General features: G+C 40.1%; 1 protein-coding gene across 6 annotated transcripts in view; it reads right to left on the minus strand.

Moving 5' to 3' along the window:
• The window catches only part of NSD3 (nuclear receptor binding SET domain protein 3), a 111475-nt gene that overhangs the window by 57203 nt on the left and 30449 nt on the right, over positions 1–23823 (minus strand). For all 6 annotated transcript variants that reach the window (XM_037055381.1, XM_037055379.1, XM_037055378.1 and 3 more), the window contains exons 3-5: positions 13399–13470; positions 12578–12740; positions 1267–1421 (exon numbers count right to left, since the gene is read on the minus strand). In XM_037055381.1, the coding sequence (XP_036911276.1) occupies positions 1267–1421; positions 12578–12740; positions 13399–13470 (390 nt within the window). The remainder of the gene's footprint in view (positions 1–1266; positions 1422–12577; positions 12741–13398; positions 13471–23823) is intronic.

The following is a 23823-nucleotide window of genomic DNA, read 5'->3' on the forward strand; positions in this document are numbered from 1 at the left end:
GGAGCCCGGAGGAACAAATGTAAGATGACAAGAAGAGCAGAGCAGACACATATGAAAGCCGAAATTAACCCAAATCAGTTTCCACAGACAGTCCAGGGTTGATCAGAAGACTCTGGACTGGTAACACAAATAAGAAAACTTTAAACAGAGCTTTGTGAGATGAGCAAAGCAATTAGGAATTATCCAGGGTTTAGACTGAGGCAGCAAGAAACTAGCTAATGAAAGTATGAGACGGTATAGTGTATGTCAAACACTGATGTATAAATCTGTAAAATGTTAAGTGTGATAAAATTAATCAAAATCCTCTGAGATCAAATTTAGCTTTTAAAGTGTAAAAACATGACACATTTCTGAATCACAAGAGACTCACACTAAAATTAGTTGAGTTTAAAAATCTCAACCAGACAGAGTACCATGAGTTCATGTCAAAATTCTAAACATCTACCACTACATCAAACATATTTTTTGATTCCATCGCCTGTGTAACCTGAGTTGAACCAGTTACTTAGGCTTTCTGGGCCTCAATTTCTTCATCTGTAGAAACAGGAATAACGGTATCTACCTCATGTAAGTTGTTACAAAGATTAGATATATATATATGTGTGCATATATATATATATATGCTTAAAACAGTGCCTTTCTCACAATAGGTATCACTAAATATTTTTTAATTTACTTAAAAATTTTTTGCTACATAACAATAAAAGAAAATTACAGAAAGATGTTGAAATAAGAAAAAGAATAAAAATTGCTGGCAAAATCCACATTTCACTGGCATCTACTAGACTTATTAATCAGTTCAAAATAGAATTCAGCATTGTATTAAGCAGACAGTTCAAGTTTTTAATAGTACTGTAAAATTGTTTGTATGACTTATAAAACTTACTGACAAAATAAACTGTTAAAGTTGGAATAAACCGAGTTAAAATTAAGTCTCTTTAATGCCTGAACTCAACCCTGAGTGATGTGACTCAGTGGATTGAGTGATGACCTGTGAACCAAAAGGTTGCTGGTTGGAGTCACAGCCAGGGCACCTGCCTGGATTATGGGCCGGCTCCCCGGTGGGGGGCACAAAAGAGGCAACCACATCCTGAGGTTTCTCACCCTGTCTTTCTTTCTTCTTCCTTTCCCTTCTCTCTAAAAATAAATAAATAAAATCTTTTAAAAACCCCACAAATGTCTGAATTCAAGTACAAAAGTTTTACTAAATTATGAAGTCCTTTAAAAAACATATTCGATCGATAATGTTAACATGCTTTCAGTTACCTTTTGTTTCTCAGAGTGATTGCTGGCTTGTTTGGTTGCCTCAGCCAGTAATTCCTCATACTGTTTATGACCTTTGTACTCTCGTACCCGTTTTTCATGAACCCATGCTCTCTCTGGTTGGTTGCTAAAAAATTGGACGTGATATTCCCGGGCACCTGAAAGTAAAAATCCTTATTAACCATTTCAGAACATAAGCAATGCACATATACTTTGCAAAAAAACATGAACCTAAGCTGGTTCCCTAGTATTACCCCTATTTAAACTTGCATGTTTTGGATTGTACAAATCCAGTACAATCCAGTATTTACCAATTACATAATTAACAGTTATATAAAAGTCACCCCAAATGATTAAAATTAGTGCAGCAAGTTTTAAGAGAATGAAAATCATAAATTCTGCTAATTCTCAGATTTGTTACCTTGCTTGAACAATCTATTTTTACTTGCCTCAAAACTTTTTACAAACAAGTCTGGGTTAAATAAATAATTTTTCCTTCAAAAATGTAACATATTTTCTTGTACTTTTAAAAGTCAAGTGCTGCCCTGGCTGGTGTAGATCAGTGGATTGAGCGTGGACCTACAAACCAAGTTCCCAGTTCAGGACATGCAAGATACAACCACATATTGGTGTTTCTCTCCTTTCTCCCTTTTACTCTCTAGAAATACATAAATAAAATCTAAAAGAAAAAAAAAAGCCAAGTACTGATCAAATTGCTGTTCTAGCTACAGGCAAGTGTGCTATACAGACCTGGGGTTCAAACAGGAGAGGCCTCTGAGCCTTTCAGGGATCCTGTGAGGTTCAGCTATCGTCACACTAATATTAAGATGTTCTTTGTCTTTTTCACTATTTTGACATTTCCACCTAATATTGCAAGAGCAATGGCAGGTCAGAGTGCCGGCATCTTGGCATGAATGGAGGGAATGAGTGACCACACTAGTGTCATACTCTTCACAGGCATAAAATGGCAATTAGAAAAAAGCCAGTTTTATGACATACACTTCATAGAGCAGTAAAAATGATTAATTTTACTAAGTCTCAGCCCTTGAGTACCTACCTTAATTTAATTAAAAAAATTTAAAATATACTTTATTGTTTATATTACAATTGTCCCAATTTTCCCCCTTTTGCCCCCTCCATCCAGACCCCCACTCCCTCAGGCAATCCCCACACCACCATCCATGTCCATTCTATATTCCCTATGTTGTGCCTTACAGCCACCTCCGTAACTGTAACACGCCATCTGTACTTCTTAATCCCCTCGCCTTTNAAATGATTAATTTTACTAAGTCTCAGCCCTTGAGTACCTACCTTAATTTAATTAAAAAAATCTAAAATATACTTTATTGTTTATATTACAATTGTCCCAATTTTCCCCCTTTTGCCCCCTCCATCCAGACCCCCACTCCCTCAGGCAATCCCCACACCACCATCCATGTCCATTCTATATATTCCCTATGTTGTGCCTTACAGCCACCTCCGTAACTGTCTGTAACACGCCATCTGTACTTCTTAATCCCCTCACCTTTTTCACCCATTCCCCCTACCATCTGGGTAGAGAAGGCTCCCATCCAGCAACCACCAAAATGTTCTCTGTATCTACGATTCTGTTTCTGTTCTGCTTGTTCATTTAGTTTTTTAGATTCAATTGTTGCTAGATATGTATTTAATGCCATCTTATTGTTCATAGTTTTGCTCTTCTTTTTACTGAAGACCCTTTAACATTTCATATAATATTGATTTGATGGCAATGAACTCCTTTAGCTTTTTCTTGTCTGCAAAGCTCTTTATCTGTCCTTCAAGCCTAATGACAGCTATGCTGGGGCGAATAATCTTGGTTATAGGTCCTTGCTTTTTCATCACTTTCAGTATTTCTTGCCAGTCCTTTCTAGCCTGCAAAGTTTCTTTTGAGAAATCAGCTGACAGTCTTACGGGAGCTCCCTTGTGGGTAACTAACTACTTTTCTCTTGCTGTTTTTAAGATGCTCTCTTTGTCTTTAACCTTTTGCATTTTAATTGTGTGTCTGGGTCTGGGCCTCTTTGGGGGTCACCTTGTCTGGGACTCTACGCTTCCTGGATTTGTATGTACATTTCCTTCAACAAATTAGAAAAGTTTTCTGTCATTATTTTTTCAAACAGGTTTTCATTTCTTGCTCTCTTTCTTCTACTTGCAGCACCTCATGACATGAATGTCAGTAAACTGGCAGTTGTCCCAGAGGCTACGTATCAGAGTACCTCTTTTTAATGCTGTGTGTGACAAAGTGGGAAGTATTCTACAGCTCTTCTGTGTGTGAAGTACGGCAGTGATCTTGAGGAACAGTACTTGGGTGACTGAGCTGCTGCAAGATGCACTGCCCACTTTTTCACTGAACACACTTTTTACTTGAAAGAAAAACTGTGGTTATTTGAACTTGAGCATCTGGCAGATATTTCCTCAAAAATGAACACAGCAAGTTTGCCACTTGAAGGAAAACAACTGACAATGTTAAAAATTACAACAGGTGTGATGTGATACCATTTAAAACTCTCAGTAAAAATGTTTTTTTCATAGCTTTTAGTTACCCTCAGACTATGCATAAAGAAAAAGAATTACTCTGAAATTTTTAATAGTACTTACAATCTCAAAGATAAAACTATGGGCACTTGTCACTTCTGACCATATATATTTTTGTATTAAGCAGAAAAAGCATTTCATGTTTCACTTTTAAACTTAAAGTGAGGCCTAAATAATGAAATAGAACTTAAAATAGATATATGATCCAAACGTCTTTCAACATGCTCTTTCAAAAAATTGTATGTGTAAAACTTTATATGTGTAAACCATATTTTCCAATGCTAGGAATCTAATAACAATATAGAAACCAATAATTACTATGTATAATCAAGATAAGTTTTTAAAAATTTTTCTTTCTTTTTTTAAATGAAATGAATATTTTTTAATTGTTATTCAAGTACAGTTTTCTGTCCTACTCCCATCTCAGCCCACCCCCCCCAGTGCTCCCCACCCCCTCCCATTTCCACCCCCCTTAGTTGTTGTCCATGTGTCCTTTATACTAGTTCCTGTAAATCCCTCCCCTTTCCCCTGAAACTCCCTCCCCTCTCCCCTCTGGTCCTTGTTAGCCTGCTTCGTATTTCAGTGTCTTTGGTCATATTTTGCTTGCTCGTTTGTTTTGTTGTTTAGCTTCCTGTTTTTTTAAAATATATGTATTTTATTGATTATACCATTACAGTTGTTCTATTCCCCCTTTCATTCCCCTCCACCCTGCACACCCCTCCCCTACCATTACCTCCCTTTAGTTTATGACCACGTGTCTCAAGTTCTTTAGATTCTGTATTTCCCATAGTATTCCTACCCTCCCCCCTGTCTATTTTCTACCTACCGTCTATGCTACTTATTTTATGTACCTTCTCCCCCCTTTTCCTCCTCCCACTCCCCTGTTGCTAACCCTCCATGTGTTCTTCATTTCTATGGTTCTGCTCTTGATCTAGCTGTCCTCTTGGTTTGCTTTTGTTTTAGGTGTGGTTGTTAATAACTGTGTGTTTGCTGTCCTTTCACTGTTCATATTTTTCATCTTCTTTTTCTTATATAAGTCCCTTTAGCATTTCATATAATAAGGGCTTGGTGATGATGAACTCCTTGAACTTGACCTTATCTGAGAAGCACTTTATCTGTCCTTCCATTCTAAATGAAAGTTTTGCTGGATAAAGCAATCTTGGCTGTAGGTCTTTGGATTTCATGACTTGGAATACTTCTTTCCAGCCCCTTCTTGCCTGTAAGGTCTCTTTTGAGAAATCCGCTGACAGTCTGATGGGTACTCCTTTGTAGGTGACTGTCCCCTTATCCCTTGCTGCTTCTAGGATTCTCTCCTTCATTTTGGTCTTGGCTAATGTAATTATGATGTGCCTTGGTGTGTTCCTTCTTGGGTCCAACTTCTTTGGGACTCTCTGAGCTTCCTGGATTTCTTGGAAGTCTATTTCCTTTGCCAGACTGGGGAAGTTCTCCTTTATTATTTGTTCAAATAAGTTTTCCACTCATCGCTGTTTCTTTCCCCCTTCTAGTACCCCTATAATTCAGATGTTGGAACATTTAAAGATGTCTTGGAGGTTCCTAAGCCTCTCCTCATTTTTTTGGATTCTCATTTCTTCATTCTTTTCTGGTTGTATGCTTCGTTCTTCCTTCTGGTCCACTCCATTGATGTGAGTCCCAGTTTCCTTTCCATCACTATTGGTTTCCTGTGCATTTCCCTTCATTTCAATTAGTTTAGCCTTCATATGTTCCTCTAATTTGTGACTATAATCAACCAGTTCTGTGAGCATCCTGATCACCAGTGTTTTGAACTGTGCATCTGAGAGGTTCGCTATTTCCTGGTCGCTTAGAGTTATCGGCTCTGGGGCTTTGAGTTCTTCTTGAGCCATCTTTTGGCCTGTTAGTGCCTGTTAGGTATCAAGATGCGGGCCCTAGGTGTTCACCAGGGCGGGGCAACTCAGTTGCTGGGTTGTGACGCTGTATGTGGGGGCGGGGTCAAAAAGGAGCAATGGCATCCTGTCTGCTGCCTGCCACCACCACCACCACCACCGAGGCCCGCGCGCTTCGTCTCCCACGCGCAAATGTGCGACCGTGGTCAGCCCTCCGACGCTGGGTTCGCCCACTGGGGCCTGTGCAGTCCGTCTCACTGTGCCAAATGTGCAACTGGGGTCAATCTGCCCCGCACCCTGACTGGGTCCGCGCTGCCTGTGTGCCTGGGTCGGGGGATCTTTCCTGACTGATCTTGCTCTGCTGCTGGCTCCGCCCCTCTTACCGTCCCAGTTGAAGGGTTTGTTGTTGTCAGACTTCCGTATAGTTCAATGTTCTGTTCTTTGGCTGTGTCTTTGTTTACTAAACCTTTGTTGCATTCAAACTTGGTTGTGGGAGAAGGCACAGTGTTTCCACCTATGCCTCCATCTTGGCGGAAGTCCCGTTAATCAAGATAAGTTTTAAAGTGGTTTAGCTAATAAGCAACACAAATGCTTCACAGCATCATGTGTGGTACATAATCAACAAAATCAAAACTTACGCTGTGTTTTTGAATTTCGGAAAAAATTTTAGAAAACTACTTCATTTAAAACTGCACTGCAGACTTCCCACCAAGATAGAGGTGTAGGCAGACACACTTTGCCTCCTCACACAACCAAAAGAAGGATAACAACCAATCAAAAAAAATCGCCAGAACTGCTAGAAAATGTAACTGTATGGAAGTCCGACAAACAAGGAATTAAAGAAGAAATACTCATCCAGACTGGCAGGAGGGGCAGAGATGGGGAGCTGGGGCAGAAAGGACTCGAAGCAAGGCAGTGGGTGGCTAGAGGACCAGGCAGGAAAGGCAGCGGCTGGCAGACTGGGTGGTCCAACATTTGGTGCAGAGAAACTGGGAGGAACAACTGGGGAGTGGGGCAGACCGCACAACCCAGGGTTCCAGCATGGTGAAATAAAGCCTCAAAACTCTAGCTGTAAAAACCTTTGGGGATAGAGGAAGCAAAACTCCCCAACTCACAGGAGAGTCCCTTGGAGAGATACACAGGGTTTCCTAACGTACACAAACTAACCCACTTGGGAATCAGCACCAGAAGGGCCCAGTTTGCTTGTGGGTAGCAGGGGAAGTGACAGAAAGCTGTCCAGGAGCCAAGCAAGTGACATTGTTCCCTTTCTGACCTCTCCCCTACATACAGTGCCACAATGCAATGACTGGGTTGTCCTGCTCTGGTGAACACCTAAGGCTCTGCCCTTCACAATGTAACAGGTGCACCAAGACAAAGAAATATAGTCCAAATGAAAGAACAGATCAAAGCTTCAAATATAGAACTATGTGATGAAGTATGATAGCCAACCTCTCAGATGAAGAGTTCCAAACACTGGTAATCAGGATGCTCACAGAAATGATTGAGTATAGTTGCAAAATAAAGGAAAAAGTAAATGCTATACAAAGTGAAATAAAGAAAAATATACAGGGAACCAACAGTGAAGGGAAGAAAACTGAGACTCAACAATTTGGGGAAGAAAGAAATAAACATCCAACCAGAACAGAATAAACAAACAAGAATTCAAAAAAATGAGAAGAGGCTTAGGAACCTCTGGGACTACTTTAAACATTCCAACATCCAAATCATAAGAGGCAGAAGCAGAAGAGGAAGGTACCAGAAGCAGAAGAGGAAGAAGAAATTGAAAACTTATTTGAAAATATAATGAAGGAGAACTTCTCCAACAAGGCAAAGGTAACAGACTTCTAGGAAGTCCAGGAAGCTCAGAGAGTCTCAAAGAAGTTGGACCCAAGGAGCAACACACCAAGGCACATTATAATTAAATTACCCAGATGAAAGATAAGGAGAAAATCTTAAAAGCTGCAAGAGAAAAGGAGACAGTTACCTACAAAAGAGTTCCCATAAGTGTGTCAGCTGATTTCTCAACAGAAACCTTGCAGGCAAGAAGGGGCTGGAGAGAAGTATTTGAAATCATGGAAGGCAAGGAAGGATTCACATCCAACATTACTCTGTCCAGCAAAGCTTTCATTTAGAATAGAAGGGCAGATAAAGTGCTTACCAGATAAGGTCAAGTTAAAGGAGTTCATCTTGACCAAGCCCTTACTACATGAAATGTTAAAGGGACTTATCTAAGAAAAAGAAGATGATCAAAAATATGAACAGTAGCCCTGGCTGGTGTAGCTCAGTGGATTGAGCGTGGGATGAGAACCAAAGGGTCACTGGTTTGATTCCCAGGCAGGGCACATGCCTTGGTTGCAGGCCAGGTCCCCAATGGGGGGCCACGTGATAGTCAACCACACATTGATGTTTCTCTCCCTCTCTTTCTCCCTCCTCTCCCCTCTCTCTAAAAATCAATAAATAAAATCTTTTAAAAATATGAACAGTAAAATGATAACAAACTCACAGCTACCAACAACTGAACCTAAAAATATAAAAATAAAAGCAAACTAAGCAAACAACAGGGACAGAATCACAGAAATGGAGATCACATGGAGGGTTATCAGTAGGGAGGAGGAAGAATGAAGGGAAAGGTACAGGAAATAAGAAGCATAAATGGTTGGTACAAAATAGACAGGGAGAGGGCAAGAATAGTATAGGAAATAGAAGCCAAAGAACTCACATGTACAACCCATGGCCATGAACTAAGGTGTGGGGAATGCTGGAAGGGGGAGTGCAGGGCCGAAGGGAATAAAGGGGAGAAAAACATGGGACAACTGTAATAGCATAATCAATAGAATATATTTTTAAAAACTGAACTGCAGTAAAAAGAAATGAAGTGCTGATACACGCTATAGCATAGATAAACTTCTAAACATTATGCTAAGTGAAAGAACCCAGACACAAAAGGCCACATAGTACATGATTCCATTTACCTAAAAAGGCCAATCTACAAAGACAGAGAGTGCTGAGGGCTGCGGTACAAGGGGAGGAGGGAAAGGGCCGAAAATGTTCTCAAATTAGACAATGGTGATGGCCACGCAACTGTTAATGCGCTCGAATCACTCAACTGCACACGTGAAAACAGTGGTATGTAAATCATATCTCAAGACAGCTGTTATTTTAAAAACTACTGAAGAAAAAGAGAAAATCTGAAATATAATCAGAACACACATTTTTTTAGATCTAAAGTCTCAGGTTTATGGTCCCCTCAATAATACAAACAAAATCAGTTTTCCTACACCTGGATATTGCCTAGGGAGTACCAGACCAGATTAGATTAATTCATAAAACTAAATTTAAAGATTTCCTTTGAAATACAGAAGAGACATAAAGTGTGCTTTCATGGGTATCCCATTAAAAGAAAAGGTGAAATTAGCAGGTTTTAACAGAGTAATTAAATGTGAAGCTCTGTAATCTCAAAAGGAGGCTTTTGTGAGGGAAGCGGACTGAAGAGCCACCAAATGTCACCTGATGTAACGACTCAGCCTGCTCTGGAGACAGACACAGAGCTGCTTTATTTAAGGAGGCTTGGCCCTCTTGGAAAATCCTTGTCCCTTTTTACTCCCATTCACAGAGTCGCAGATTGTTAAACCTTCAGAGAGTACTAGTCCAACACCCTTATCACGTAAATGAAGGAACTAGGACTCCCCCGCAAATCTCTGTAAACAGTGACTAGATAAACTCAGTTTCTTCTCCTTTGATATACAGTAGTGCTTAAGAGTGGAGGTTATACAGTAAGATTTAAGACGGTATTTACTTATCTGAAACATAAGAACAACAATAGTACCTACTTCATAATGTTGCTAAGAGGGCTGCATAAGAAAATGTATGAGTAGCTCTAGCTGGTGTGGCTCAGGGAACTGAGCACCAGCTTATGGCCCGAAAGGTCACTGGCTCAGTTTCTGGTCAGGGCACGTGCTTGGGTTGCGGGCTGGGTCCCGGGTTTGGAGGCATGCAAGTGGCAACGAATTGATGTTTCTCTCTCACACTGATGATTCTCTCCCTCTCTTTCTCCCTCCTTCTCCCTCTCTCTAAAAATAAATAAATAAAATCCTTAAAATTTTTAAGAAAGTATGTAAGAAAAGTTTTTAACACAGTGCCTTGCAGAGAAGTAGACATTTAACATTTTTTTTTTTACTTCTGCCCCACTGATACTTTGGGGTGCCCCAATTTTTGCCCAGGCTGGAGCGCAGCGGCTGTTCACAGGTGTGATCCCACTACTGATCAACACGGGAGTTTGGACCTTGCCCGTTTCTGACCTGAGCCGAGTTGCCCCTCCTTCAGTAACCTGGTGCTATCGCACTCCCAGGAGGTCACCACACTGGTGCTGAATTTAGCGCGGGCACTGATCTACCCAGCACACTGCGGCCCAGAACTCCCGGGTTCAGGTTCAAGTAAGTGATCCACCTGCGTCAGGCTCTCGAGTAGCCGGGACTACAAGCACACCTCCCCGAGCCCAGCTACCCCAACCTTTGATCAGCGGGTTGATGACGACGAGATGATCACCTCCTGTGCCTGGGCACATTCCTGGCTGTGCAGCACAAGGGTTACAGATACGGCTGATCCTGTCCCAAACCTGACTCACCAGACTTATGCAGACACTTTTTCTCCTCAGAACAGTGAACAAGGACCAAGATACAAAGTTTAGAGAGAGAAAAAAAAAGTGCAAAGTTGTCACAGATCATAAGGAACTCAAACATGTAACGAGAATGAGTTTTCAAAGCAAATATCCAGAAATAAATTCCAAACTCAATCCTTCCACGAGCTACTAAGCAAGTCCATTCCAAATGCCAGAATCTCAGAATCTAATCCACATGTTTTGATCAAATCCAGGAAAAAGAGTGGAGGAAGAAAAAATCCCACAAAATTTATCAGTATGAAAAGCTAAAAGGTACTTGTCTGGCTAAAAAACACTCATAGGGGTCAGAAATTACTAATGTTCAAAACAACTTGGCCCGATGCTTATTGAGCACATGTAAGACATCTTATTACTTATCCATCTGCCTTCTTTTGGAATTCATGAGAGGTCAGATGAAGGTCTTTTTACAAAGGAAGTGTGAAAGAAATTATAAAACAAATGCAGGGTGTTTAAGGAAAAACAAGACTACATCAGTTGTAGCAGATCTCTACCAGTTCAGCTGTCCAAATTATTTCACCCATCATTAAAACTAATATAAATATGCATATTTTGTCAGATTATATGAGGGGGTGATACAGGGTACAGCTGGGGGGGGCCCAAAAAAAGATTTGGAATGGTGTCCAGAACTCAAAGTGTATAGGAATATTGAAGAGACATATAAGATGTCCTTACCCGCCCCCCCCCAAGGTGTCAGTTGGGGGGGGAGGGACAAATGGAGCAGGGCCATTGAGAGCTGTTTTGCATAGCAACAGTTTTGCAGCTAACCTCTGGAATGGTCATTTAACATATCTATAACCTTTAACTGGTTTCATAGGTATGTTAAATAGCTGTGGCAATGCTTTGGGCTAGGGGGAAGTGAGTGGCTACCCAGGAGAGAACTGGGGACTGATCCTCTGAGACAGGGCCTGCGTGAGAGAGCCATGCTGTTTTGGAAATATGTAGACCCCTGTAGCCATTAGGAGAGAGCCACACAGTTTCAACACAGAGTTAAGACCTCTTCTTGCCCAGGTGAAAAGGGAAAACCACGCAGCTTTGCCAGAATGGAGATCCCTGCGGCCAGGTGAAGAAGAAAGACACGTGCTTCTGGTGGAGTGCGGACCCCTGCAGCTTTGGTAGAAGAGGCCCATGCAGGAGACTTTGACTGGAACTTGGTACAAAGAACTCTTGCCAGTGGAAGGTGCCGCAGGACTTTGAATTGGAGATCCTGCCTAGACAGGCGACACAGCCCACAGTGCCAGTGACCTCAAAAAACGGACATGTGCTCTTTTCCCGATTTATGGTACCTGGAGTTGGGACAGTGGGAGAAGGGAGGGCTGTGTGTGTAGGTGTATTAAAGACTTTAGTCTTTAAAATACCCTTAAAGACTTTAATATTTTAATGAAGGCATTAGACTTAAATAGCATTAAATAAACATTCTGTTTCCTTTTCACAAATCTCTGGCATTGAGAGATGTCTTTCCAATTGGCGGCGGACAGAAGAGCCCAATAGATATTAGTATATTGTCCTTGGGAGGGGCCTCTGTTTTCTGTAGCAGTTTTTGGCATCCCTCGGTGGGCCAAGTATTGGCTCCCTCTTGGACCCCTTGTTCGGTAACAGGGGGAACCCCCCCCCAAAACAGAATTATCTTCTTGAGGGCGGGTCACTTGCAGTACAGGCTTCCCTCACTAGGGGTGTGTTCCCTCTGTACCAGTGTTCACGTGGTGCTGTTGTGAGAGGCTGCGTTCAGCGTCAGTGAATTCTTTTGAAGACAACACATCACCCATTCATGAAGGGTGATTTACAAGTGCACCAGCCCACCTCTCACTGAATCTTCAGGAGTTTTTGACCAAAACCAGCATGATCTCCATGCCCCACCCTCCCTATTCGTCTGATCTCGCCCCGAGCTACTTTTTTTGTTTCCCCAGATGAAAAAAGTTTTGCTGAAGTGGAAGAGGTGAAACAAAAACCGGCAGAAGCGATAAAAGGCATCAAAATCTATGAGAGCAAAAACTGTTTTTGAACAGTGGAAAAAAGTGTCGATAAGTGTATTACATCAGATGACGAGTACTTTGAAGGTGACTGAAGTTTAAACATGTAAGAATACATACACAACTTTTAATAAATTCCTTTTTGGGGGTCCTTCCTCGTATGTCACATATATTCTTATATTCATATACAATATTTCAGGTTCACTTTTTTCTTTCTAACTTTTTACCTAGTGTTTATGTATACCTTTTCTTACCTCTTGTGTTAATTTTGGTATGAACCTCGAGCTGGGGATCGCTTGAAACCATACAAGGCCACCAAGGATAGGTTCCCACCTTCGACCAAACAAGATCCCCAACCTGGAACTTAACACCAGCAGACACTTCCGTTGTTGGAACAGAAGGTAATATCGGCTGCGCCTATAAGGAAAAAGTCATAAAACTTCATCAGCAGAGAAATTTTGAAGAAACTATGTACAAAGTACATTTAACATTCTAGCCACGTAAACTTTACCTTCAATCACACTTTTCTCTGATAGCTACTATGCATAACTAGAAAAAGGGAAGAAGAGGAAAATAATAAGCCCAGCTCCAAATATTAAAAACAGAACTGATGGCTTCTATTGACAAATTATTGATAAAGTATATCGAAAATTCACATAATGTATTTAAAAACATTTAAGAGAGAGGAGGAAGAAAGAGAGGGAGAGAAACATAGATCTGAAAGAGAAACATGGACTGGCTGCTTCTCGCACACGCCCCAACCGCAGACCAAGCCTGCAACCCAGGCCCAGGCCCTAATATGGGACAGAACTGACAAGTTTCTGTCCCGCAGGGCAATGCCCAACTAGCTGAGCCAGGGCTCACATAATCTATTAAAAAGGAATTATAGCTTTAAAAAGGAAAATGATTCGCTGAAAGTATCTTCCTTTAATCCAGTTCTAAGATTTATTTCAGTGTAACTCCTGAAATAAATAAGTATGAAACTGTAACGTGTGTTAGATGTGTTCATATCAACATTCTGTCTCCACCTTCTTGTGCCATATTTGATTGGAGAGCATTCAACAAGGCAACTCACCAGGGTTTCCTCTTTTAGTACTGGCTCTTCTCTTGGTTTTTCGGAAACAGGGTCAACCCTCTCATTTGGTCTCTAGGTAAAAAGGTATAAGTAAAAAGAACATAAAGTGGCAAACCAAAGAACAGTGACATACACCAAAAGAACACCAAAAAACTGAATAGCAAAAAGAATAAAGGACACTTACTGTTAATTGGATAATACAAGGAGTAAGAATACAGTTTACGTAGTACCTAACGCTATGCCTCAAGGACCCTCATCTGTTCTACACCATATCTATATCTCCCATTTCTTATTTCATTACTTTTTAAAAAGACTTTACTTATTTATCTTTACAAGGGAAGGGAAGGAGAGAGGGAGAGAAATATCAACGTGTGGTTGCCTCTGGTGTGTCCCCTGCCGGGAACCAGCCAGCAACCCAGGCGTGTGCCCTGACTGGGAACTGAACTGTAGTTGTTTGGTTCGCAGTTCTGTGCTCAATCCACTGAGCTATACCAGGCAGGGCTTCATTACTTTTAAAACTTAATTTTTTAATTTGTTGAATTCAGTTTCATTAAAACCTATCAGAGTGCAGAAAAATGGGCATGTTGAGATTGTTAGCAGGATGTAACCTGGAGTTCTTCTGGAAAGCAATTTGGCAAAATGTATGAAAAGTCTTAAATATTCAGACTCTGACCCAGCAAATTCACTTCTAAAAATGTGTACTGGAAAAGCATTGAGAGGCATGTATGTACAAAGATATGCACACCAGTGGTAATTGTGAGAGCAAGTATTAGTAAGTCTAGATGTTCAAAATGTAGAATTTGTTAAATTATAGTGTAACTAGGCAGTAAAAGAATATAAAAAATTTAATGACATGAGAAAATAATATATTATTACTTAAAAACAGCAAATTGCAAAGCCGTGTGTATAAATCTTGGAAAAAGAATTTTTTTATGTGCACAGAAAAACACTAGCAGAACACTACCATGTGATGAACTGAGGTTTTTGGTTTTGTTTTTAGTGATCTCATTCATTTTTAGAGAGAGGGGGAGGGAGAAAGACAGGGAGAGAAAGATTGATGTGAGAGAGAAACACTGATCTGTTGCTCGTTCACATCCAGACTGAGAACTGACCCGACAACCCAGGCACGTGCCCTGACCAGAAACCAACCGGTGACCCGCTGCTTTGAGGGATGATGCCCAACCGACCGAGATACACAGGTCAGGGTGGAATAAGTTATTTTTTGGTGTGCTTTTCTGTATTTGTCAAATTATTTATAATAAACATTATACTACTTTTCTAATCATAAACCCTGCAAATTTGTTATTTAAAAGTTAATTTCTACAACCTTTTGGGGAGCTAATTTGGAAGCATCTATCAAAATTCAAAATATGTACAGTCTTCAATCTATTATTTATTATTTAAGAACCTATCCTACAGAAATACAAAAAATAGGACAATCTAAGCAGAGGGATGGAAACTACAGCAGTGTATCTTGTCAGCAATCTGTGTCTATCATCCTCTTCCTCCTTTTTACCTGATACATTGTATACCAAATTGGTAACAGTAGTTATCTCCAGGAAACAAGATTAGGGGAACAATTAGGGAAGAGCTATACTTTTATATCACTTGCATGTTCTGTAAAAAGTAAATCGCTTTGCAACTTAAAAGATTGAAAAATTTGTTCTCACTTGTCAAAGAACAAAATTTAATTTAGATGGCTTAGAAAGAGGATATATCCATCAAATTAGGTCTTAACTCCACTAAAAAAATATGGCTAATTTTAGAAGCTACTTAAAACTCTCATTCAATTAATTAAAAACATTATGGTAAAAACAAAATTGTATTAAATACAAGAAATTGTAGCCTTAGCTGCTGTGGCTCAGTGGATTGACCACAGGCCTGCCAAGCAAAAAGTCACTGGTTCAATTCCCAGTCAGGGCACATGCCTGGGTCGCGGGCTTGGTCCCCAGTTGGGAGATGTGCGACAGGCAACTGATGGATGTCACTTGCACATTATGTTTCTCTCCCTCTCCTTCCCCTCTCTCTAAAAATAAACAAATAAAATCGGGGAGTGGGGGCAGTGGGGAGCAGGGGAGAGCCATGGGAGAAAATGGGGACAACTGTAATTGAACAACAATAAAAAAGATTAAAAAATAAATGAATATATAAATATAATTTTTTAAAAAAGGAAAATTTTAAAAAGGTTTCTAACTATTAGGAAATGATAAGCCAGACTAATATTACATCCCAACCCCCAAGGATCGATCATTCAGTCAACAGTGCCTGCAGCCTTCCAGACTCTGTTCCGGAAGCTGGGTATACAATGCTGAAACAAACAGATGTGATCCTTGACCTCAAAGAACTGCACGGTTGGGTAGGACAGGCAGGACTAAACAAACAACGGACACACACTAATAAATGTAAATGTATAAAGAAAAAGTAATGTGTGGGTGTAGGGGGTTACTGGAGGGTTGGTATGGGTGTCGTATCTTTGGACACAACGCTCAGGAAAGGCCTCTCTGAGAAAGTAAATTATAATCTGAACATCAAAGGAAGAGGAGTTAGTCTAGAAAACGACGGGCAAAAGAACATTCCAAAAAGAAGCAGCATGTGTGAGATCCCGGAAGTTTAAGAAAAGAAGGTAGGAATCTCAAGAAGGCTAATATAACTAGCTTGTCTTCCCCAAAGAGGAGAGAGGTCTCGAGATGACAGTGGAGAGACAGGCTGTCTCACCAGCGCCTTGGAAGCCGTGATCAAGAGTGTTCTACTGAGTGCTGTGAAAACCACTGAAGAGGACCACTTAGAGAAGTAACATGAACACGACAATTTGTTTTTAAAGGATCATGTTAGCAATTATGTGGAGTGTATTTTGGAAGGCAACATGAGAGAAAGCAGAATGTTTAATAGGAGGTTAATGAAAATAGTGGAAATGGCCCAGGTGAAAGAAGGCACTAGCAACTTACTGATGGGCACAAAATTAGTTGTCAGATGCACCTGGTGGTGGTACCCTAAATGCCTAATCTAATAGGACACACACTAAGAAGGGAAAAAATATCTATGCTCAGAAGAAAAAAATTTCTTCCCTGGTCATTTGTGTAATAAAGCAGTTTAGAATATATTCACATTTGCATGAGCCCATTAAGGAGCTTCACTTCGGCCCACAAATACAGCTTAGGATTCCACCTCAGGTTCGCCGTCTCAAGCTACGCAGGAAGACAGGGCCACTTGAGGAAGCAACTACGCAGCCAATAACCTGAGTCATCTTCTGCACAGTCAATCCTCAGGTCTGGGTGTAAGGAATCTCTGTAACTATTTGAGGCCAGATAAATAAGGAGTAACTAATCTTTGCCAAACAACAAAATTCTACTATTGTAAGAACTAGTCTGAACCCCATTAACTTTTTCCCTTCCTGAAATAGACAGAATTTTCTTTAAAACCTTTTAATTAGTCAAATGTCTTATCACTTTTTGATTTTTTTTGTTTTGTTCCAGATTGCTTGCATTTCCTCACACTGGCTTGAAACACGGTTAAAATCACTTTCCTAGAACTGCATTTTTTTTACAGTCATTTTAAAAGGAAACAAATGTCAAGAGTGAGAAAGAGATCCAAGAAGATTTATTCTGGCTTTTAAGACTACCTAACTAACGGAAGAAAAAAGAAGTTAAATAAGGATGCTGCAAGAAAAGGAAGGGAATATACACTGTAAAATGTGCTGATGTGTGAGCAAAAATAAAATTATCTAGGAGGCATTTAGAGATCTCTGAAGAGTTCAAAAGGAACATTAACAGGATAAACCAAGAAGACAGCACAGTATCACAAATACCATTAAGAAGGAGACAGGCTTCCGGCCCATATGGAGGGGTAGGTAGATACGCTTCACTTCCTCCCACAACCAAAAGAAGGGCAACAACCAATTTCAAAACAAAAACAATCAGAACTGCCAGAAAATCAAACTGTACGAAAGGCTGACAACCAAGGAGTTAAAGAAGAAATATTCATCCAGACCAGTAGGCGAGGCACAGAGGATGCCCGGCGAAGCGGCAGCTGGAGGGCCTGGCAGCCGCAGAGAAGCCCGGAGGAACAAATGGGGAGTGAGACAGACGCACAACCCAGGGCTCCAGTGCTGGGAAACAGAGCCTTAAAACCTCTCACTGAAAAAACCTGTGGGGTTGCAGCAGTGAGAGAAACTGCCAGTCTCACAGGAGAGTTAGTTGGAGGGGTCCACGGGGTCCTAGAACGTACACAACCCCACCCTCCTGGGAATCAGCACTAGAAAGCCCCACTTTACTTTTGGGTAGCGGTGGAAGTGACTGAGAAGGGTGAGAGCCACGTAAGCGGCATGTTCCCCCTCAGGCCCCTCTCCCACATACAGTGCCACAGCAAAGCGAAGTGGGTTGTCCCGCCCTGGTGAACACCTAAGGCCCTCACCATGTAACAGGTGCACTGAGGCAAAGAATTATGGCCCAAATGAAAGAACAGATCAAAGCTCCAGAAAAACAACTAAGCAACGAAGAGATAGCCAACCTATCAGATACAGAGTTCAAAATACTGGTAATCAGTATGCTCACAGAAATGACTGAATACATACGCAAAATAAAGGAAGAAGTGAAGGCTATACAAAGCAAAATAAAGAAAAATACACAGGGAACTAACAGTGAAAGGAAGAAAACTGGGACTCAAATCAACAATTTGGAGCAGAAGGAATAAACAAACATTCAACCACAACAGAATGAAGAAACAAGAATTCAAAAAAATGAGGAGAGGCTTAGGAATCTCCAGCAAAACTTTAAATGTTCCAACATCTGAATCATAGGGGTGCCAGGAGGAAAAGAGGAAGAACAAGAAATTGAAAACTTATTTGAAAACATTGAAGGAGAACTCCCTTAATCTGGCAAAGGTAACAGACTTCCAAGAAGTCCAGGAAGCTCAGAGAGTCCCAAGGAAGTTGGACCCAAGGAAGCACACACCAAGACACATCTAATTAAATTACCCAAGATGAAAGATATGGAGAGAATTTTAAAAGCTGCAAGAGAAAAGGAGATAGTTACCTACAAAGGAGTTCCCATAATACTATCAGCTGATTTTTCAAAAGAAACCTTATACGCAAGAAGGAACTGGAAAGAAGTATTTGAAGTCCTAAAAGGCAAGGACCTACATCCAAGATACTCTATGCAGCAAAGCTATCATTTAGCCCTGGCTGGTGTAGTTCAGTGGATTGAGCGAGGGCTGTGAACCAAAGGATCCAGGTTTGATTCCCAGTCAGGGCACATGCCAGGGTTGCAGGCCAGTTCCCAGCAGGGGATGCAGGAGAGGCAACCACACATTGATATTTCTCTCCCTTTCTCCTTCCCTTCCCCTCAAGATAAATAAATCAAATCTTAAAAAAAAAAAAAAGCTATCATTTAGAATGGAAGGGCAGATAAAGTGCTTCCCAGAGAAGGTCAACTTAAAGGAGTTCATCATGACCAAGCCCTTATTATATGAAATGTTAAGGGGACTTATCCAAGGAAAAAAAAGACCAAAAATATGAACAGCAAAATCTCACAACTATTAGCAACTAAACCTAAAAATACAAAAACAAAAACTAAGCAAACAACTAGAACAGGAACAGAATTACAGAAATGGAGATCACATGGAGGGTTATCAGTGGGGAGGGGGAGGGGGAGGGGGAGGGGGAGGGGGAGGGGGAGAATGGGGGGAAAGGTACAGGGAATAAGAAGCATAATTGTAGGTACAAAATAGACAGGGAGGTTAAGAAGGATAGGAAATAGAGAAGCCAAAGAACTTACATGTACGACCCATGGACATGAACTAACGCAGGGAGTGATGCTGGAATGAGGGGGACAAAGGGGGACAAAGAGGGACAAAGGGGAGAATGAAAATGGGTCAACTGTAATAGCATAATCAATAACATATACTAAAAAGTGAAAAAGGAGATGTTTTTAAGACAAAATGATCTACAGAAATCAAATGTTTAGGACTCAAAAAATGCCAACAAGTTAAATATTTCTGTGTATAAAATCCATGTTCCTTTAGTTATTCAAAGGATAGATAAACTTAAAAGAGATGAAAACCAAGTGAGGACAGAAAAAAAACACCTTTTGGGGTACTAACAGTGTTGCTTTAGGAAGAGAAAACATCAGAGAAAACCATGTCAATGAGTTAGCTCTCCTCAATGTTTGAGTCATCTTAATTTTAAATTTATGACTTTATATATATAGTACTTTTTAATATTTTAGTTGATTCCACATGAAAGACGTATCTTCCAGGAAAGGATCACAGGAAGTTTGTTTTTTAAAAAATCAGTTCCAGAGCATATGTTTATTGATTTTACAAAGAGGAAGAGAGAGGGGGGAACATTGATGTGAACGAGAAACATTGATCCGTTGCCTCCCATTTGAAACCTAGGTGATGGACCCTGACCAGGAATCCAAACTTCAACTTTTTTGTGTAGGGGCAAGACTCCAACTGACTGAGCAACCCAGCCAGGGCAAAAATCACAGGAAGTTTCTTAAGTAGGAAAAAAAATGTTAAGAGAGCAACTGAAATAAAACTACATTATCCTAAATACTCCTCTTTAAAAAAATGTAGTCTAGTACTTTTATTCAAACCCAAGCAATTTATTAATATGAATAATATGCAGTAAATCTGGCAGAATTCCAAACCCTTAATAATTATCAAAACATTAAGCAAAATCATATTTTCTAAAAGAACCAGAAATTTATGTCAACATTTAATCTGAAAAAGAAAATTTGAGGGCAAAAAAAAATTCTCCATTTTATTCTGAGTAACTGCTTAAGTTCAAATCTTAGAAACTGAAACATGTGTACAAAAGAACATTTTGCATGTGAACAAGTTCTAGCTAGGGAACCAAATATAAGCTCTAACTTAGTGCTATTGGGACTGAACCGGCTTTTTATAAGTGAAAATGGCAAGCTAAGAGTTAACGAGGCTAGCCTTAGTGGACAAGCCCAGAGGGCTGGTGGAAGACCCGTGTTTGAACAGGGCTTTCACTCACATGCCTGAGGCATTACACCTGCCAAGGAGGAGGAAATGCAGAAACACTTCCACATGTTTCTAATTTGGGGGGAGGAAACACGGCTAAAGCAACTTTAAAAAATACATAATTTCAATAGTGATCTCCTGTCTCCTGCTGCCTCGATGTGCAGACACATTTTCATTGTTGAGAAGATACTCTTAGGCTGCTCCAAATAACGGCCACTTTTTAGGAGGCCAAACAGCTCAACACTGGGAGCAAATACTCATAAATCACATACTAAGCAAAAATGAAATCTTTGAGTGAGGTTTTATTTGGTCCGAAAGAACCTATGAGTATCCATGTAAATCAGCTTGAGGACAAACATTCCAAACTTGCCCTCCAGGCACACAGTTCTCGGGATGCTTCCTTAAGGTACTGGGGGTGGAGAACTGTCCAGGGCCCTCAGCACTCTCTACTTGGGCTTCACTTCCGCTTCTAAGTCCTTTGTAATGCTAACCACCGAGGGCTTGGACCCCTAGTGACAACCAGAAAGCACAAAGGTGTCAAACACTAAAACATAAAAAAAACCTGTCCTGAAGGAAGCAAAACAGGCATTGTTCTAGTTAAGGAAATGCCATTAGAAAAACACAAGCTTACAAAACATTGATTTGCGCACATCACCAGTCATCTGTACAGCTTTGCAAAAAGCTTGACACCAACAGGCAAAGCCTTGGGAGCTCTAGCTTTAAAGTTCTGTTGTCAGAATAAAGTAGAACCTTTATGTCACCCACTTAAGCTTTTTACTGCCCCCCACATGTAATAAAACTTTGACTAATTAAAATTCAGCTAACAAGAACTTAGCTCTTCACATCTTTGGAAGAAAAGGGAGGAGGGAAGGGAGAGAAAAAGGGAGAGAAAAAAGGGAGAGAAAAAGGGCGCGAAGGATGAGGGATGGAGAAAAGGATGGCAGAAGAAGGAGGGAGAGAGTGAAGAGAGAGAAGAACAAGAAAAAACCCTGAATTTCCCCCCAGAATTCAACTTTCAGACAATGGTCTTGGCAATACATATTCGGCGTAATCAATGCCACTTTCTGCAGCTCTACCTACAAATTGACATTCCTTTACCTCAAGACACTGTGAGATCCTGAATAGTGAAATATTAATTTATGCTTTCCATGATGTACTAAACAAGAAAATGAACTACAACTCTTTTATTATATATATATATATATATATAACCATTCTAATACCTGGATACAACAGCTGATGGACAGTTTCAGCGACATAAAGCTCAGCAGAAACCCAACAAGGACAGAACTGGCTTTAAATCTCATTGCAAAGCGACTACCAGAAATATCATGCTTGAATTCCAATAAAGAAAAAAACAGGTATGAAAAACAGCCTGTCTTATCCTGCCTCCAATTGCTTCCAGCCCTATTTCTATTTTGAGATATATTTTTAACTCATTTATCAATAAAAGCAAAAAGTCTAGCCCATTAAATAAAACTACTTGCCAGAATCTCTAGAGCAAAAGGGAGACGGCCAGCAAGACGGCGCTCAGGAACAAAGCTAAAACCAAATTCAGGTTTTGTGTGTTTTTGTGATTCCCAAGGGTCACGGCACATCACATATCCTTTCATTTAAGATCTAGGAACGATATGCTACAGTGGATGTACCTGCAGGGCAAAAAGTGAACTTCTCTCCTTTTATTTATTCATTTAATTAACAGTCAATATAAGATACTATGTGAGCTAAGTTCAGTAGGGGGGCATTTAACAAACGACATAAGAAATCAAAACACATTTCAGAAACCATTTAGTTCCAAAACCTTCATTTTTACAGATTCATTTCACAGTTCTTACAGAACTTTAGCCGCTAGGATTCTGAAGAGCCATCAAGTGTCTCGAATCTTCATCTCACCACCCAGTTTTACTTTCTTCCTAAGACTCAAACAAACTACCTGAACTCACATGCATACACAGCAGAACAGAAGCACACCAAGTGCTAGCATCTTTACTTTTCAATCGCTTCCCTATTTTCAATTCTGAGCAAAGTGTCTAGCACACAGCAGGCACTCAGTTGATATCTATTAAATGAGTACATTCAAATATCACACTGTAACTTGTCAGAGTGTAGAACCACTGCGACCTTACTCCACAGAAAGGTCACATTTGAGCTGCATAAAATACTGGAACCTGGCTACCGTGGAAAAGTGACTTGGTGAGAAGTAAAGAGTTCTCTGAACGTAAGATAAAATTAACTTATTAAGGCATACCAAATGTAAAAGCAGACAATTGTCGATAAATAAATATTTATTTATTCCCAAATCGATGTCTGGAAAACACCTTCAATTCATATCACGTATTAGAATACTAACTGAAAACTCTTCATTCAAGATATAATTGATTTGTTATATGCCTATTATTAAGAAAATTCATACTGAAAACTCAGAGATATTAAAAACTCCTAGAACAAAACCTAGAGAGTTACTTACCTCTTTGACACTATTACCAGTATCTTTTTTAATATAAATCCTTGAGCAAGGGAGACAAAAGAAAAAATAAACATATGGGACTACATCAAACTAAAAAGGTTTTGCATAGTGAAGGAAACCATCAGCAAAATGAAAAAGACAACTTACTGAATGGGAGAAATATGCACAAATGATACATCCAATAAGGAGTTAATATCCAAAATATATGAAGAACTAATTAAACTTAACACCAAACAAATCAATCCAATTAAAAAATGGGCAGAGGATCTGAATAGATGTTTTTCTAAAAAGGCCATACAGATGGCCAACAATCATATAAAAAGATGTTCAACATCATTAATCATCAGGGAGATGCAAATTAAAACTACAACAAGATATCAACTCACACCTGTCAGAATGGCTACAACCAATAAACAGCAAACAAGTGCTGGAGAGGAGGCGGCCAAAAGGGACCTCCTGTGTCCTATGGTGGGATCGCACATTAGTGTAGCCATGTGAAAACCAGTGTGAAGATTCCTCAAAAAATTAAAAACAAAGCTGCCATACAATCCAGCAATTCTACTTCTGGGCATTTATTTCAAGAAAACAAAAACACTAATTTGAATAGATACATGCACCCTTATGTTCACTACATCATTACTAGTAATAGCCAGGATATGAAAGCAACCTAGATGTCTATCAATAGATGGATGAAGATGTGGTACATACATACATACATACATATACATATACATAAATATAATGGAATATTATTCAGCAATGAAAAAGAATGGACTCTTGCCATTTGTGGCAACATGGGTGGGCCCAGAGGATACTATGCTTAGGGGAATAACTCAGACAGAGAAAGACATACCATATAATCTCGCATATATATGGACTTTTAAAAGAAAATATACAAACAAAACAAAACAGAGATAGACCTGTAAATACAGAGGACAAGCTGATAGTTGCCAAATGGGAGAGAGTGGGAG

The sequence above is a fragment of the Sturnira hondurensis genome, unplaced genomic scaffold, assembly GCF_014824575.4.
Source record: "Sturnira hondurensis isolate 20B ecotype Veracruz unplaced genomic scaffold, ASM1482457v3 Scaffold0008640, whole genome shotgun sequence".
Lineage (NCBI taxonomy): Eukaryota > Metazoa > Chordata > Mammalia > Chiroptera > Phyllostomidae > Sturnira > Sturnira hondurensis.